The sequence below is a fragment of the Nicotiana sylvestris genome, chromosome 3, assembly GCF_000393655.2.
Source record: "Nicotiana sylvestris chromosome 3, ASM39365v2, whole genome shotgun sequence".
Classification (NCBI taxonomy): Eukaryota; Viridiplantae; Streptophyta; class Magnoliopsida; order Solanales; family Solanaceae; genus Nicotiana; species Nicotiana sylvestris.
In genome coordinates, this window is record NC_091059.1 from 190,333,333 (window position 1) to 190,353,225 (window position 19,893).

General features: G+C 37.7%; 1 protein-coding gene across 2 annotated transcripts; it reads left to right on the forward strand.

Annotated features, from left to right (window-relative positions):
* Positions 1-16,575: 16,575 nt before the first annotated feature.
* Positions 16,576-19,603, forward strand: LOC104242515 (transcription factor MYB8). 2 transcript variants are annotated; one of them, XM_009797589.2, is made up of 4 exons: positions 16,576-16,985; positions 17,455-17,584; positions 17,872-18,397; positions 19,017-19,601. In XM_009797589.2, exons 1-4 carry the CDS (start codon positions 16,853-16,855, stop codon positions 19,317-19,319), a joined length of 1,092 nt encoding a protein of 363 aa, XP_009795891.1. In that variant the 5' UTR covers positions 16,576-16,852; the 3' UTR covers positions 19,320-19,601. The 2 variants fall into 2 exon arrangements, with proteins under 2 accessions (XP_009795891.1, XP_009795898.1); XM_009797596.2 differs by lacking the exon at positions 16,576-16,985 and adding an exon at positions 17,039-17,195 and having other exon boundaries at positions 19,017-19,603.
* The last annotated feature ends 290 nt before the right edge of the window (positions 19,604-19,893 follow it).

The window sequence follows — 19,893 nt, forward strand, 5'->3', positions numbered from 1 at the left end:
GCAGAGGATGCGACTTAGACCGGCAGCAACAATGAAGCACACATGCTGCGAGACTCACTGATTTACTTATGTTTTTACTTTGTGTAAATTGTGCATTATGTAAATAATGGTAACAATTATATTTTAACAACATTTTTATTTTAATTGCGTTTGAATAGCAATTTTACTTAAACAGTACACAAGAAACACAAACATTGCAAACGTAACACAAAAACAAACAGTAGAACTAAAACCATCACTGCACAAAGGATAACTAAAACCATAAAACGCAGTACTATACCATGCTATATATACTAAATTTTTCTGCAATAAAGCAGCTTTTTTCACATGGTTTTTATCTTTTTCAGAACGACAAAACAACTCCATAAAATGCAGTACTATACCACGCTTTATGTATTTTGTCTCGCCTATAAATAACGGCCTCATTGTAGTTATTTTGTGTGCTCAAAAATTAGTAAAAACAAATATTTCATTAAAAGAAAGGTTTTTTTACTAAAAGCAAATATTTCATTAAATGGCTCAACCTCTTTCCACAAACCTGATTTCTTCTTGGTGGCACGCAACATCCAGTGACAACCCATAAAGTCTCTACGACATACAGCCTTGTATTTCGCCGTAGTTGACTCACTTACCGTCATCTCACGGCACTCTCTTATACTGTAGATTTTTACAGCCCTAATTAGGCAAGCTTTATCGGAAAAATACATGCCCTTTGTCAGAACAGCTGGTCTAGACTCATCCCACATCGCTGACCGAAATTCATCATCATCCCTTGTGAGGGCATCCACGTTCGGCATGCTTGGCAAATTATCAAGGTAGGGAATATTCTGCTCATGAAATGGCACGTGGGACTCGTACACTCTTGGTCTAGCGGGAGGTGGAGGAACATGCTCCCTCGTCAGCTCAGGTTCAACATTCACTTCCTCCTCCTCATCACCCTCATCATGGAAGGGTGTGTCATCCTCAGACTCATCCGCATTGTTGTCATAATCACTATCATCTTCCTGACTCTACGCATCTGCCAAATCACGAGTAAATACGTCGTCTATAGGCAACTGTGTGAGGTCAGGAGCTTCAAGAAGCTCGTTTTCACTGCACAAAAAGAACAAAACGATAAGTTACCTAACTAGATAAATACTTTAGATATAGCTATATCACTTTACTTACAAGTCGTACTGTCTTGACGTTTCATGATGGATATTTTCTTGTTGGTGATGACTCCTGGATGGACCACCGTGGTCCAATACTCCAGAACTACGCATATTCCAACTAGGGGCGGGGTCATAACTTGTAAAATTCATATCCGGACAGTACCCCCTATGAAAAATATGAGTGTTAATACAAATTCAATTAAAACATAAAATAAACATCGCTAAAGCGTAGTAAAATTGAAGTTTACCAGTCGTCTTATGCACGATGACTGGGGGTTATCCCTACTATGCACGCCCTCATTATTGGGAACGTCTTCCACCTTGACGTACATTTTCAATAATTTTATTACAATAATTTCCCTGTATTCATCCGGAATCCGCAAAAAATCTCTAAGAGTTTCATCATCCTTGATGTTAAACTCAGAATAAAAGCAAACCCCTGTGGAGTCACTGAATACGGAAATCTACCGGTTACTTTAAGGTTAACTGAACGCCTCCTATCACTCATTTTTTTACGTAACAACGATACAAATTTATCGTACTGCATAATAAACGGCAATTTAACATGACACTGTAGAGGTGAGCTATACCTCACAGAGTTATTCTCCAGCACAACCTCACCTCCCCCCCCCAAATATAGTGAAACCCTTATTTTTGGTACTTCAGACATTGTAAAAAAATGATTGATAAGAAGAAGAGAGAAGTATGAACGTAAGTTTGAAGTAAAGTATTGAATGGATTTTCATAAAATTGAAACGCCTTTAAATAAGGCAAGTCCGAGCTTGGGTGTAGAATTTTTCTATGTAAAACACAGTACAATACTACGTTTTATGTATTTAAATTATTGTTATGTCAGTTAATTATTGGTGGGGCCAAAAATCAGAGTAAAACGCAGTATAATAGTACGTTTCAGTGTAAAACGCAGTATTATACTGCGTTTTACAAAAAAAACAAATGTTCTCTGCATTCCTTCAGAACTGGGCATTAATAAGTGAAACGCAGTACTGTACTGTGTTTTAGTAAAATGCAGTATAGTATTGCGAATTAGTTTAAAAAAAAATTAAAATAACACGCAGTATAGTACTGCGTTTTACCAAGTTATGTAACTTTTTTTTAGCATTAGAAACGTGTTTTTTGTCCAAAAAAGCATCAAAAAAGTTTCGGACCCATTAATTCGGAGGTTATTGTGTTGAGGGGCAGAGTTAGAATATTTGTTATATATTTTTCTAATGAGTTCAGTAACTTTTGTTTAGATATTATTTTGATATTAAAAAATTCATATATATATATATAAATAATTAATTTTGAATCCAATAATTAAAACGCGCTATAAGTTTGTGTCACATTTTGGCTCCGTTTTTGTCAAATTTCAAACTTGCTTGAGACTAAAAGATAATTGTTGTAAAATTGCTAAAACCAACCTCTCAAAATCATAATTGTGTGAGATATGGCATCAGTTGCAATACAACAGAGATTAGTATATTTAGTGATATTAGACATATATTATATTAGGCAAATATCTCTTTTAGTCTGTCGCTGAAACTATTTACATTCGTTAGCTGAAAAAAGTGTATAAAATTTATATATTTTTTGTATATAACATATAGAAATATATATATATATATATATATTAGTTTTAGAGCGACTATACAATATTACAATATTATTTTTCCTATTATATTATGGACTGAAAACGTTGAATTCAGGCCTTTAAAGTGATTGGCATAAATGCGTCAATATCTGGAACGAAAAAGCTAAAAGCTTATATTTCATAAAAAGACAAATAAAATTAATTTTCTTTGAGAATGGGGTATCAAAAGTCAAATAATTGAAACAAAGGAAAAAGTTAAATTCAGGAAGTGTCACAATCATTGCATATGAGGAAGAGCAGCCATAGAAGGACATAGTAGTAAGCAATCGAGTACATGCAGGACATTCTGTACTTGTGAAAGCATACTTAGCACTAAACTAAACCCAGCAATTCTAACTGGACTTTCCCTAATGATGACTTTTGTTCCCTTGATAAAACACATTTTTTGGTCCTGTGCAAAGCAAAAGTGGGCAAATAAATGTAACGATCTGACCGGTCGCTTTGAGCTTTTGCATCTTGTTCGTTAGTTCTCGGGCATGACTTGCCCCGTGTGAAGGATTATGACTTATTTAAATCGTTGGCTTTGGTTTTCAGGGTAATCGGAACGAATTTGGAAGAACAATTTTCAGTTTAAAGCTTAAAATTTGAAAGGTTTGACCAAAATTTGACTTGTTAGTATATGATCTCGGATCCGAATTTTTATGATTTGGTTAACTCCGTTAGGTGATTTGAGACATAGGAGCGTGATCGGAATGCATTTTGGAAGTCCGTGGAAGGTTTAGGCTTGAATTGGCAAAATTGAGATTTTGGCGTTTTCCGGTTGATATGTGAGATTTTGATATAGGGGTCAGAATGGAATTCCGGAAGTTGCAGTAGTTTCGTTGTGTCATTTGTGACGTGTGTGCAAAATTTCAGGTCATTCAGACGTGGTTTGGTCGGGTTTTTGATCAAAAGCGTAATTCAGAAGATTTTGGAATCCTTAGGCTTGAATTCGATGCAAATTTGGTATTTTAATGTTGTTTTAAGCATTCCGAAGGTTGGAACAAGTTTCAATGATATTAGGGGATGTGTTGGCATGTTTGTTGAGGTTCCGAGGGCCTCGGGTGAATTTCGGGTGGTCAATCGGATCATTTCATATTTTTAAAAGTTGCAGAAAAACTGCTGAAGGATTTCAAGAAATTTGACCTTCGCGTTCGCGAAGGGTTAGCTGGTGAGGCTGAGAAATTAGCCTTCGCGTTCGCGAAGGGCTAGAGTCTTGTGCATCGCATTCCATGCCGCGTTCGCGTAGAGTAATTTGATCAGCTGGGCTTGAGGCATTTTATTCATCGCGTTCGCGAGTGGTGTAACGTGATCACGAAGGTTTAGTCCGAGGAAGCATCGCGTTCGCGATGGGCAGGTCGCGATCGCGAAGAGGAAATTCCGATCAAGGTTATTTTGTGCTTCGCGAACGCGAGGCTTTGACCGCGTTCGCGAAGAAGGAAATTTTACCTAGGGTAGAATGCTTAAAAATGAGTTTCGTGAGCTTTGGTCTATTTTCTCCATTGTTGAACGATTTTTGGAGCTTTTGAGAAAGATTGAAGAGGGAATCGAAGGGTAACACTTAGAGGTAAGATTTTTGAACTCTATACTCGATCCTATGTTAATTCCTACTTGTTTAATCATGAAATATGTGGAAATTAAAGCCTAAATTGGGGAATTAGGGCTTGTAATTGGAGACCTAGAAATTGGGATTTGAGGGGCAATTTAAGGTCCGATTTTGATGTTCTTGGTTTGTATAGACTCGTGAGAGGATGAGGATTCTATTGATATAACTTTTATTGGATTCCGAGATGTGGGCCCGGGGGCCGGGTTTGAGCAATTTCGAGATTTTTTTATGTAAATTGGATATTTTCGAGTGGGCTTTATTCCCTTAGCATATTTTAATAGTTATGTACTGATTGTGGCTAGATTTGGAGTATCCGGAGGTCGATTCGTGAGGGCGAAGGCATCGCGGGCTAGAGTTTGGACCGGATCGAGGTAAGTAATGATTGTAAATGCTGTTCTGAGGGTGGAGTCGTTCACCGTTGGGGATTGTGACTTGGTTTGTCTCATACAACTGCTAAGTCGCGTATTGGATTTGAAAATCTTATGATATTCTATGTTTTAGAGATTGTTATTATATTTGGGCGGTATGCCATGTTTGGGGCCTTGTGCCGACCTGTTGAGACCCTTAGGGGCATTTTAACTATTTTTACTCACTCTTTTTGTTTTGAAAGCATATCCTCAGTTAATGTTTTACCTGTTTATTGTTTGAATCGGATTTTATCACTTTACTTCTTAAAATGTGAAAAACTAGTTGGGCTGAGTTCCTTGTTTTACTGATGGTCCGAGTGATCATGAGGTTGATGACTGAGATAGACCAAGGGTCTGATTGTGAGGTTGATGACTGAGATAGACCGAGGGTCTGATTATGAGGTTGATGACTGAGATAGACCGAGGGTCTGATTGTGAGGTTAATGACTGAGAGATGCCGATGGCCTGGTAGTGAGGATTATATATCTATGGATCGGGCTACACGCCGCAGCGATATATATATATATATTGGATCGGGCTGCACGCCGCAGCGATATAGCGCTTGGGTTGTAGGAGCCCATCCGGAGTCTGCATACCCCCAGTCAACGCAGTCGACTATATATATGGATCGGGCTGCACGCCGCAACGATTACTATATGGTACCTATTGAGTGTGAATGTTGAGTGTGAGCATTGATTGGTAAGAGTTGAGTCACGAGTGACTGAGAGGCTTGTCCGAGGGGCTATAGATATACATGTACATGAGTGATGCTTTGCCTGAGGGGCATGTTCATGATCTTACTATTTTTCACTCCTCCTTAAAGTGAGTTTCTATTGAATATGTTGATTTAATTACTTCTTTCACTCATCTTTAGACCGAGCCTCTATTGGAAATGTTGAACAAATATTTTAAATAATCTTTCATTTAAATGGAAGTTTTAAGTTACGAAAAGGGTTGTGAATTTCTGTTATGCCAAGGGGTTGTATACGAACTAAGTTTTGCCCGAGGGGCCGATTATGGTTTTCATCTCTTTTATTATAAATGGTATCAAACCCCTACTGAAACTGTTGGAAAGCATTTTAAATGATTTTTACCAGAAGCTGGATTTTAAATGAGACGATTGACTCGTATTCTGATTGAAAGCCTGTTGTGCTTATTGAGTTATCATATTTGTAGATTCATCGTTTCCTACTGCTCAGTCTTTATTTACTCTTATTATTTACTGGGTTGGAGTACTCATATTACTCCCTGCACCTCGTGTGCAGATTCAGGTATTTCGGAACCCGGAAGCGGGTGTTGATTGCTCAGAAGCGGAGTCATCAGAGTTAGTAAAGTTGTTGCACGACGTTCGCAACACTGCTTCCTTCCTCTCATTTTCATTACTATACTTAGTACACTTTTAACTATTGTTATTGTATTCAGACCTAGGTAGATGCTCATGACTATTGACACTCCTATGTCGGGCTTGTGTAATTATTTCTTTTAAATGTTCATTATGAGATTATTGGTTTATAAATGGTATAAAAATAACTTTTATTGGAAAATGGTTGATTTGTGAATTGTGTCGGCTGGCCTTGTCTACACGAGAGGCGCCATCACGACCGGGTCCGGTTTGAGGTTGTGACAAGTTGGTATCAGAGCCTAGGTTATATAGGTCTCACGAGTCATGAGCAGGTTTAGTAGAGTCTCGCGGATCAGTACAGAGATATCTGTACTTATCCTCGGGAGGCTGCAGAACCTTTAGGAAAAACTTCACATTCTTGACTTCTTATCGTGCGTCTTTGATTCAGCTTTAAAAGTAACTCTTTGAATTCCTTCCACGCGTTCGTATGTGCGCATGAGCGCTCAGTATCCGATATGCATCGATGGCTTGTGATTCCCTGATCTAGGGGCGAGATGTGATCTCTGTATGTTGATGTTGGGCCAGTTTGGAAGACTTGGGGCCGGATTTTGCCTATAGCTTGAGCCCTGAGCTATTGATTTCGTGAGCGTGTGTTTCTGGATCTATATGTTCTGTTGTATCCCTGTTAAGGGAACTAATGATTGGATAGCTGCGTGGTGAGGGTGAAGTGACTGTGAGATGTGTTCATATGAATCAAATGAGGCGATAAAGGTCTGCTTTGGGCAGCAAGAAATATTAGATACTTGATTTTCATCTCGATTTGAGGTATAGCCCTGAGTTATGGGCGTGTGAAGATTTTTTTCATGTTTCCTAGCTGGGAGTAAGGTAAATCTCATGTTGCGGTATGAGTTCAGACTCAGGGAGATCAAGCGACTGCGTAATGTCCATGACGGTGAAAGGTATACAGAAATGTTAGTTTGAGGTAAAACAGGTGGGTTATCTCATGCAGAGTGTTCTGAGGTTGTGTGATCCTTATGTTGTCTGTTAGAAGATCTCATTTACAAGCGAAACATATATGTTGAAATTCAAATTTGGGTCGCTTAAGAGAGTAGGCTTGACTGTTACGAGGATGAATGCGAGATTTGCAGAAGGTTTAAAGTACTAGACGGTCTGTGTTTCACGATCCATGAAGTATGGAGTTTATTCTCACTTTGGTACTATGACAGCAATAGAGTATATGCGTATGAGTTATCTTGTGTGTTTGATCTATGGCTTCGATCCAAGTGGGGAAGTCTACTATTGATTAGTTGACTACACGATTATGTGCTATGTTGGTACCAGTTGAGGTGTATGGGAGAATCAGTTATGGCATACGGAGTTTGAGACCGAAGATGGCTCGAGTAAAGGAAAATTCTTGACAAAGGTTATAATATGCTTCATAGGTGTGTGATAATCACGGAATGTCTTGAGTTGTTGTTGGTAAAGGATGCTCGGTGCATAGAGCAGGAAGCTGCTTGGTTATTTTAGGATGAGGTTACACTCTGCGGGGTTAGAGTGCTATTGAGGCACAGGTGGTTCTGTTCGTTTGATCAGGCTAATTGCAATTCGAATAGAGTGAATGCCTCTCGAGAATGGTTCTAATATGTTCAAGATTTTACATGTAACAATTGGGTATTTTCAAGTTGTATGTGTGGCTAGAAACTGAGTTTTAATTGGAAGATATCAAAACTTGTGGTATTTTCTATATTAATTATGGGATTCTATATATCAGTATTAGGAAGGTGAAGGTAATGACTTTAGATTCGTAGGAAGTCTCTTCAGGGTAAACATTTTGAACGTGGTGCTGTTGGGAATATCTAGAGAGTATTCAGCGGCTTATGGACTGTAGGACTGTGCAACTTTATGCTTGGGTGTCGTGTGGTAAGTCTGGGTTGAGGAATTGTGATGTTATAGCAAGAAGGAGTATCAAGTTGAAGGTAAATCAGGAGGGAACTCGGATAGATAGGATAGCTTGGTAGTAGGCCGAGTCGGTATGGTAAAGATATGATTAGTTCTTGGATGCTTACGAGGTAATGAGTTTCTACAGGTGTTTCACGGTAATTCTTTTGGGTTTTAGTGACCTGCATAGCTCGGTTGAGTTAGAAGGACTCAATCTTGACAATTTAGAGTTGTACAAATGAAGTTCGGAGAGTTCTAGATGGTTTCCACCATAGCTAGAGGGCTATATTTTTCCTATTTGTATGAGGAGCATGGGATGTATAGTGATTTTCTTCTAGATGGGATCAATGGGAAGTTCTTGGCTAGTAGAGTACATAGTTTCTTATGGCTCGGAAGGGATATGAAGTACTCGTAGTTATCCTAGGATGGTACGGTTTATGCAGTATGTTGTGTAGGATTGAGATTTGCATGTATAAGTTCACTGTTCAGATTTGAAAGGAAGGTCACAAATTCTTAGATAACATGGGCAGCTTCAGGTGACTAGATAAATGAAATCGCTGATTGGTGTGGCTTGATGAGGGTATACATTTCAGATAGGGCGATGTGTTTGAGTTATGGAAGCTTTATTGGTATTGCAGCACTATCTTGTTTGATTGATGGATGCTATTTGAGTTTGCTTGGTGGCTCAAAATAATTATAGGTGTACCTCTCATGAGATGATTGAGTATTAGAGGTGTGTTATATATGCGAGCGGCGGAATTGGGACCAGACATGGTAATTCATGTGCTTTATGGACTTGAAGACTGGATGTTCTCGTATACAGGTTAGCTCATGGTTGTGGACGGCAAAGATGTGGGTAAGTTAGCCAGATGATAGTACGTGTTATGATTCAGTCATTGTGAACCATCGGAGGATTATTTATCTGTTATGGGTAACTAGAGTTGATGTGTGGTTCATTGGTAGACCTATATGGATGTGTGTTCGGTATCGGGACGACTTTGTTGAATTCAAGTTGCTATTGGTGAGGTATGTGTTGATTCAGTTATTATTGAGCTATTAGTAATCAGAGGGATCTATGAGTTACCTTTCCGTGTTGCGAGCCATTAGGATTTGTTGGTTATAGGCACATGTGGTGCGGCGTTATTAGGGCCTCTCAATGGAATTCGAGCGGCAAGAGTACTGGGGATTGCTCGGTGGATGGTGTATCAGTTATGTCCTTTCGAGTGGTGTGGTGTTATGTAATTGCTTCGCCGTGGTTACGATGATCACTTTGGCTTTAGACATCATATTGTGTGCGGTTGTCGATTTTGAGCATAGTGACTTAAGGTGTTTCATGCGAACCAGTGTTTGGATGAGGTCGCGCATTGGAGCGAAGCTATGTGGAGGTATGATCCTGCAGATTAGATTCGTGTGTTCTGTTTCTACAATGTGTGACGGGTTCTCAGCCTTATGTTGTGGTGGTACTGGTGAGCTTGTGGTACAGCTCTTTTATTTGAATTATTTTCATGATTTGGGTATGTTCGGATTGTTGCTTATTGGTGCGCGAGTTGCACAAGTTGTGGTTTTAGACTGTATTGATGTGTCATGTCACCAGAGTAATTGTGTTGGATTAGATGAGATCGTTGGGGTCTTTAATAAATACAAACGGATTCGATTTCAGCATGTTAGAAGGATAATATCGAGTTTCAGCTCAAGAATTTGCTACGGTCTTTGCCAAAGGAGAAGTGGCTTCAGGAATGGTTGATCTGGGAAATGGTTATGGATTACTGCGTGTTTTATTTATCATTGGCAGTATATGAAAGTGTTGGAATGAGACTTTAGTTGATAAGAGGTTCTCTATCGATATTTGGTTGTTGTGTGCAGCTGCCGTGATTAGAAGTTATCTCTACAGGCATTTGAGCTATGTGGTATATCACGTAATTGCACCGAAGTTGCGGGTATGGGTTTTTACAACTTATTCGGGCTTAGTCAGAGTATATATGTGAGATTTTGATTTTGTGGATGATTTCGGAGGTGGAAATGTGGTTCTAAGGTTCATGGGCTAGGTTGGACTGTGGAATTTCAGTTACATTGTGTTATCGGACCTATATGAGATAGGGTGACGTGGGATCACCCCCGGGTATGTTCATAGTAAGGTTATTCAACGATTTGTTGGCTTTTGGAACAACTCTAGGCACGTTCGAGGGCGAACGTATGTTTAAGTGGGGGAGGATGTAACGACCCGACCGATCGTTTTGAGCTTTTGCACCTTGTTCGTCAGTTCTTGGGCATGACTTTCCCCGTGTGAAGGATTATGACTTATGTAAATTATTGGTTTTGGTTTTCAGGGTAATTGGAACGAATTTGGAAGAACAGTTCTCAGTTTAAAGCTTAAAATTTGAAAGGTTTGACCAAGATTTGACTTGTTGGTATATGATCTCGGATCGGAATTTTTATGATTTGGTTAGCTCCGTTAGGTGATTTGTGACTTAGGAGCGTGATCGGAATGCATTTTGGAAGTCCGTGGAAGGTTTAGGCTTGAATTGGCAAAATTGAGATTTTGGCGTTTTTCGGTTGATAGGTGAGATTTTGATATAGGGGTCGGAATGGAATTCCGGAAGTTGCAATAGCTTCGCTTTGTCATTTGTGACGTGTGTGCAAAATTTCAGGTCATTCGGACGTGGTTTGGTCGGGTTTTTTATCAAAAGCGTAATTTGGAAGATTTTGGAATCCTTAGGCTTGAATTCGATGCAAATTTGGTGTTTTAATGTTGTTTTGAGTGTTCCGAAGGTTGGAACAAGTTTTAATGATGTTAGGGGATGTGTTGACATGTTTGGTTGAGGTCCCGAGTGCCTCGGGTGAGTTTCGGGTGGTCAATCGGGCCATTTCATGTTTTTAAAAGTTGCAGAAAAACTGCTGAAGGATTTGAGGAAATTTGACCTTCGCATTCGCGAGTGGGTCCTCGTGTTCGCGAAGGGTTAGCTGGTGAGGCTTAGGAATTAACCTTCACGTTCGCGATGAGGCTTCGCGTTCGCGAAAGGCTAGAGTCTTGTGCATCGCGTTCGCGAGGTCCATGCCGCGTTCGCGTAGAGTAATTTGATCAGTTGAGCTTGAGGCATTTTATTCATCGCGATCGCGAGTGGTGTAACGCGATCGCGAAGGTTTAGTCCGAGGAAGCATCGCGTTCGCGATGGGCAGGTCACGATCGCGAAGAGGAAATTCCGGTCAAGGTTATTTTGTGCTTCGTGAACGCGAGGCTTTGACCGCGTTCGCGAAGAAGGAAATTTTACCTGGGGCAGAATGCTTAAAAATGAGTTTCGCGAGCTTTGGTTTATTTTCTCCATTGTTGAACGATTTTTGGAGCTTTTACGAAAGATTGAAGAGGGAATCAAAGGGTAACACTTGGAGGTAAGATTTTTGAACTCTATACTCGATCCTATGTTAATTACTACTTGTTTAATCCTGAAATACGTGGAAATTAAAGCCTAAATTGGGGAATTAGTGCTTGTAATTGGAGACCTAGAAATTGGGATTGAGGGGTCATTTGAGGTTCGATTTTGATGTTCTTGGTATGTATAGACTCGTGAGAGGATAAGGATTCTACTGATGTAACTTATATCGGATTCCAAGACGTGTGCCCAGGGGCCGGGTTTGAGCAATTTCAAGATTTTTTATATAAATTGGATATTTTCGAGTGGGCTTTGTTCCCTTAGCATATTTTAATAGTTATGTACTGATTGTAGTTAGATTTAGAGCATCCGAAGGTCGATTCGTGAGGGCGAAGGCATCGTGGGCTAGAGTTTGGATCGGATCGAGGTAAGTAATGACTGTAAATGCTATTCTAAAGGTTTGAAACCCCAGATTTCACATTGTTGTGCTACTTGAGGTGACGCATACGCTTGATGACGAGCGTGGATTCGTGCACCGTTGGGGATTGTGACTTGGTCCGTCCCGTACAACTGCTAAGTCGCGTATTGGATTTGAAAATCATATAATATTCCATGTTTTAGAGATTGATATTATATTTGGGCGGTATGCCATATTTGGGGCCTTGTGCCGACCTGTTGAGATCCTTAGGGGCATTTTAACTATATTTCCTCACTCTATTTATTTTGAAAGCATATGCTCAGTCAATGTTTTACCTGCTTATTGATTGAATCAGATTTTATCACTTTACTTCTTAAAATGTGAAAAACTGATTGGGCTGAGTTCCCTGTTTTACTGATGGTCCGAGTGATCGTGACGAGGGTCTGATTATGAGGTTGATGACTGAGATAGACCGATGGTCTGATTGTGAGGTTGATGACTGAGATATACCGAGGGTCTGATTGTGAGGTTAATGACTAAGAGAGGTCGAGGGCCTGGTTGTGGGGATTATATATCTATGGATCGGGTTGCACGCCGCAACAATATATATATATATATATATGTGTGTGTGTGTGTGTGTGTGTGTGTGTATATATGTATATGGATCGGACTGCACGCCGCAACGATATTTATATGGATCGGGCTGCACGCCGCAGCAATATATATTGGATCAGGCTGCGCGCCGCAGCGATATAGCGCTTGGGCTGTAGGAGCCCATCCGGAGTCTGCACACAACCAGTGAACGCAGTCGACTATATATATGGATCGGGTTGCACGCCGCAATGATTACTATATGGTACCTATTGAGTGTGAGTGTTGAGTGTGAGCGCTGATTGGTAAGAGTTGAGTCACGAGTGACTGAGAGGCTTGCCCGAGGGGCTATAGATATACATGTACATGAGTGATTCTTTACCTGAGGGGCTTGTTCATGATCTTACTATTTTTCACTCCTGCTTAAAGTGAGTTTCTATTGAATATGTTGATTTAATTACTGCTTTCACTCATCTTTAGACCGAGCCTCTATTGGAAATGTTGAACAAATGTTTTAAATAATCTTTCATTTAAACTGAAGTTTTTAAGTTACGAAAAGGGTTGTAAATTTCTGTTATGCCGAGGGGCTGTATACGAACTAAGTTTTTGCCCGAGGGGCTGATTATGGTTTTCATCTCTTTTATTATAAATGGTATCGAACCCCTACTGATATTATTGGAAAGTATTTTAAATTATTTTAACCAAAAGCTGGATTTTAAATGAGACGATTGACGCGTATTCTGATTGAAAGCCTGTTGTGCTTATTGAGTTATCACATTTGTGAATTAATCGTTTCCTACTGGTCAGTCTTTATTTACTCTTATTACTTACTGGGTTGGAGTACTCACATTACTCCCTGCACCTCGTGTGCAGATTCAGGTATTTCGGAACCCGAAAGCGGATGTTGATTGCTCAGACGCGGAGTCATCAGAGTTAGCAAAGTGGCTGCACGACGTTCGCAGCACTGCTTCCTTCCTCTCATTTTCATTACTGTAATTAGTACACTTTTAACTGTTGTTGTTGTATTCAGACCTTGGTAGATGCTCATGACTAGTGACACCCCGATGTCGGGCTTGTGTAATTATTCCACCTTCTTTTCTTTTAAATGTTCATTATGAGATTATTGGTTTATAAATGGTATAAAAACAACTTTTATTGTAAAATGGTTGATTTGGGAATTGTGTCGGCTGACCTTGTCTTCACGAGAGGCGACATCACGATCGGGTCCGGTTTGGGGTCGTGACAATAAAAGGGCAATCTAACGCATAAAGTATTCGCGTTCACGCAGAGTTCGGGGAAGAGACGCCCTCCAAATGTTGAGTATAATATAAGTAGCATACTCTAATGCAAATATCAATAGCTGATTTTGCAACTCGAACCGATAACCTATAAATCACGTAGAAACAACTTTATCGTTACTTTAGTGCTCCACTTCTTAAAGTTTTCACTAGTGATATTGTAAAATTTTGTACTATCAGCATATTTGACTTGTTATATTAAGTTACTTAACTTGCTTTTTTCAGGTTACTAATTTTATTTATTATTAAGAATTATTTAAAAATTTCTTTTAAGTGATTTTATCAGATAAAATTCATTTACATTCTCAGTGTATAGAAATTAAAATAAATAACATTATCATTAAGATGACTTTGGCTCTACTTGCATCCTCTTCTCCGACTAATTGTTGAGGGGGAGAACATAGACACACATGGACCACCTGTTTATTTAGATGTTAAAACTACTACTATATGAACTTTTTTGTTGCAAATCAATCATATTAATTTGTTTGTAATGATGGCACTTCCAATGATCTTTCCCTTCATTTCTTGAGCCAAAAATTAAGTAGAAACCCATTATATTGTTAGATAGTACGCGACAGAGTTTTTAGTATTAAAACATTTTCATGCTCCCTTCATAAGAGCGTGTCTAGTGATCCTATATCCATTGATACAATTTAAGTACTACTATATTCAAAGACTGAGTCTGGATTTTAATTATCTGGGTTTCAAATATTAGAACGACGACTTTTAATATTAATAAAAATATTTAAATAATTTTGAATTCAGAGATTGATTATTAGTTTTCTTTTAAAATAAAGTTCTATATTAAAAAAGTTCACAACTCACAATATAGATAAATTATTTTATATTTATTATACTTAAACAAAGAATAATTTGATTTAAACAGTAAAAAAAAAACTTACGGAAAAAGCGAATAAGCTTCACAGGTCAAGTCGATGACACATATTGTGCGCTACAAGCATGACATTTCTTTTTCTTGACTCACCCTCCATTATGGAGTCACATACACTTTCTCTTGGGAATATTGAACTCTCTCGAGAATCTTTGATACCACATTAATCAGCTCAAATCATAAACATATTGTTCGCTTTGACCAAATGACCTACTAAATTTGTCTTTTGAACTATGTTACATCGAGCTTAAAAATGCGTGTATCAATTAGGCCACCGCGTTACGGGCGTCACATTAAGGGTAGTTTGGTATGAGGTATAAGAAGGTATAGGGGTCATATAAAAGTTTAATACCACCTTAATACTCTGTTTGGTTAACAAACTAGGTATAAGTTATCTCGGTGATAATTTTAATACCGGTATAACTTATACTTTATAGAGGGTGGGGTAATTAGCACCGGTATAATCAGGGGCGTACGCAGAATTTTTTGTAAGCGGTGTCGAAATTTAGAGAGACGTACAAATGAAGAGATTACTTTAATAAAATCATACTTTAGAAAACCACAATTCAAATATAGTAGTACAGTTCTCCCCCACGAACTTTTATTTTTATAAAATGTACTCATAATAGACTCAGTACAAATATTACCCAAAAAAAAACTATATAAGGCAGCAAAAGTTTACTCAATAGCTCATTATCCATTCGAATCCATATGACGCTGCTTCTTTCAATAAATTTCCAGAAGAATACTAAAAAATATTAAGAATAAAGTTGTTTCCACCGTGGGGAGTCGAACGCCTGACCACAAGCAGAAACTGGATTACTTCACCAACGGGCCAACATAGTTGTTAATGTCAAGTTGTGCCATTTATTATATTTAGACTATATTATTTACATATATATTAATAAATAAAACTTTCTGTCCAAGTGGTGTCGGATGACACCGCTTGGCTCAACGTGCCTCCGCCCCTGGGTATAACTTATACATTTTTCTTAGAAATTATACAATTGTCATTCTTAATACAACATACCAAACAGTGAATAAACAACAATTGCAGCATAATTAATCTCAGCGTAACTTATTCCAACATAACTTATACCGGCATAAGCCCTATTTCAACCAAACGACCCCTAAGTATAAAACTACATAGCTAGCTCGTAGACTATATTTGTCTAAATTATAGTTATAAAAACTAGAGTATAGTAAAGACAAATATGGTATTGAGTGGCTCCCGCTGTAGCAACAGACTGATGGGAGAAGAGATCCAAAGATGTTAAGAGGACCCAATTTTTTGTATGTAAAAAGCAACCTGTCAATTGCTCTCTGGGACGATAAATCCCAAGTAGGGACATTGTAAATGGCACGTGGGCCCCTGCATTTTCTGCATGGCTCACTCGTGGTTCTTGGCCAACCCCTATACATATAACTTTCGTATATACAAAATTAGTACATATACAAATAGTAGTAACTAGTAAGTAGTACTAATTAATGATGTTCATATATAGGATTATCGGAAACTCCGCCTATATGAGCTTGCTCACATTGTCGGTTTTAAATTAATAAGTAGGATTACATTAATCTAATTACAATCAGTATAAAACTTGTCAATTCATGATCAATTCTCACAAATATTAGTAATTAAATACTAATTAATGATGTTGGTGTATAGAATTATCGGAAACTCCGCTTATATGAACTTGCTCACATTGTCCGTTTCAAGCTCAAAGTAGGATTACAGTAACCTGACTGCAATCAGTATAAAACTTGTCAATTTATGATCAATTCTTCGGACTATGGGAAGCAAAAGTAAAGCAAATTGAAATTAAGGTCATCTTTCTCAATCGGTACTCTTGAGTGTTCAGCTCCTATTATAAGACATAAAGCCACATATCATTTCTCTTTACCACAAACCCTAATGGAGTACTATTTCTTTTTTAAGAGGGACCCTCTCTCCCACACTCATGGCTTTATTAATTTCCATTGAATTAATATAACTTCATCAACAGCCAGCCCCTTTTCTTGATTGATCACTAATTTTTTTATTTTTTTTGGGTTAGATATTGTATATATATATATATATATATATATATAGAGGGCGCCAGCTGCTTTCTTTGGGTTGTTGTTTCGTTGTGGAATCTGTTACTGTAACAGTACTCTCTGGTTGTATATCTGCATTTAGCAGAGAGAGGGATATATACAAAAAGAGAGATGGGGCATCATACATGTTGCAACAAACAAAAAGTGAAGAGAGGGCTATGGTCTCCTGAGGAAGATGAGAAACTCATTAAGTACATTACTACTTATGGCCATGGTTGTTGGAGCTCTGTTCCTAAGCTTGCTGGTTTGTTTTTTTATTTAATTTTCTGCTCTCTATCCTAATCCCAAAAACAAAAGAAAAAATTTCTCTTCATTCTCCATCTTTGTGTTTATTTTAATAGAGAAAATAAATCTGCTTTGCCAATCTTATTGTTTGTGTTTGTTCACAAAGGAGGATGCATCCTTTGTACGATGGATGCAATTCAGTACTTTTGTCACGAAACAGTAAAAAAAGGTCATGCTTTTAGAAGTACAAGATTCAGTTTAAGAACGTAAAGATTGAATTCATCAAGTTTAAATTTTGAATCCGTCTCTGCCTGGTTTATCGTATGTTTTTTGCTATATACATTTAAGTTTTCTTGTATAGTTCATGCACTCTCTAACAAACACCCAAAGATTTCTTTTATTTAGGCTTAAAGCCTTAGCTTCAAGACATAGATTTTCCCTAAAGTTGTTGTTTGAAAGATGACTTTATATATGTTTGTACGGTACAGGGCTACAAAGATGTGGAAAAAGCTGCAGGTTGAGATGGATAAATTATCTCAGACCAGATTTGAAACGTGGGAGTTTCTCACATCAAGAAGCTGCACTTATCATTGAACTCCACAGTATTCTTGGCAACAGGTAAATATCTTCTTCTTCATCATCATCACCATATCATCTTTGACTAAAAAACTACCGCCAATGTACAAAGCATCTTGTGTTCATACAGTGTCCAGAAACAGGCCACACGGCGAGGCGTGTAATGTGGACAATCTATATTACATAAGAATTTATAGTTGATTCTACTGCTCGAAGTCGTGACTAATAAGAAGAATTCATTTTTATTAGATAATTAGATGATGATATGATGATGAATAATATTTGTCATTTTATACAGTTTCATGCAAAGTGACATTTTGTCTTTACAGGTGGGCTCAAATAGCTAAGCATCTACCTGGAAGAACAGACAATGAAGTCAAGAACTTTTGGAATTCTAGCATCAAGAAAAAGCTCCTTTCTCATGGAACTCTCTCTGATTTTTCCATGATTTTTCCTAATAATCTCACAACTACAAGCCCTAATCCCTCTTTTGATAATTTTTACCCACTCAACTCCACTCCTATTAATTCGATCCCAATTAGCACAAACTCTCCCCTAATTCTACAAGTTGACCACCAAATGAATAATAATCATTTAAATGCGGATTTAAATTTAAATCCAGTGGTACCTTCCCTTATTAATCCTTTGTCATTTGACTCAATTTCAAATGATCCTACTTGGTTTAATTTCAACTATCCTCATCCTCAACATGATCTTGATTATAACCAAAATGTTCTTAAACAAGACAACTCCAATTCCATGCTCACTTCTAACATTTCTTTGAACTACACTAATGGGGAGAATTTCATGGATTCAAGAAATGCAGCTATCAAAACTCACCAAGATTTATTGATGGTATGTACTGTCAATTGTGTAATCATCTTATCTAAATAAAAGCTAAAGGGGTCGTTTGGTTGTGAAACAAGTTATCCCATGATTCATTATCTCGGGATTAGTTATCTAACCCTTCCATATGGATAAAAAAATACTACAATCCCTGGATAACTAGTCCCGGGATTAGTTCTACCACGATTTTATCTCAACCAAACGTGGGATAAACTCATCTCAAATTTAATCTCGGAACCAATATCCTTTATCCCCAGAGGCGGACCTATGCAATAGGCAGAGGGGTCACCGATACCCGTAAAGTTCGGCAAAAATTCAATGTATACATGTATATGTCTTTAGAAAATAGTAAATTATTAATAGTAGGCACCCTATATATATAAAAAGCATATTTTGGTTGAATCAAAAAGTGCATCTCACGACATTCAAATTCTGAGTCTGCCTCTGTTTATTCCTTATACCAAACGATTCCTAAGCTGTTAGAGAGCATACATTTTAATATACTACTAAATTATGTCTTCAGCACGTCCACTCACATGAACCAAACAACCTCGCTGATCGTCTCATCTTGCTATAAGCTTAAACTATTAGAAGAAATACATTTTTATTTACTTAATTATGTCTTCAGGTACCATTGCTTCCCAAACTTTCTGAAATGATAAAGGGGAATGGTGGCATTGTGGAATCATCACCTCCTGCTGCTTCACAACAGATTGAGTCAATGGTGGGTAGTAGTCTCCCATGTACTTTCCCAAATGGTTATATCCATCCACATTATGGTATGAATGGAGTACATGAAATGGAGCAAATAGAATGCATGCACATGTCATCTTTCCCATCATCATCACCATCATCATCCAAATCTTCACCATCATCATGCAATACTCAATTTATGATGAACCCTAGTCTTCCTACAAGTTGGGAGTCATAGATATATGTAATTGGCATTTGTGATGTGTTGTTTTGGTGTGTAAAAGGTTCCCGTAAAGGTAGGGTATGTAACAGGGATTTGGCTACAAATTCGGGGGTAAACTATATTATTAAACATTTTATTTTTCTATTAAAAAGTTTATTATATATAATATTGTTCCAAGGGAATTAAGAGAGATTTTTATGATGAGGGAACAGCTTAAAAGAAGAGGGAATTAGTTTCATATTATTATTGTGCAGCTCTATATAGTTTTGCATAGAGAAGTTGAGAACTTTCCAATTATGTGTTATTTTTTTTTGCAGTTTCTTTGTTCAGTAACAATAAATAAATACTTGTATTGATCAATACAGGTAGTTTCAATATATCTCCCAACAATATCTGTGTTTACTTGTGGAAAAAGAATGAAGAAATAATATATATATATATATATATATATATATATATATATATATATATATATATATATATATATATATAGTTTTTGGACACGTGCGTTGCACGTGCAACCCATATCAATCATTACATAACTTGTAGTAAAAGATAACAATAATTTATTAACTGCATGTATTACCTA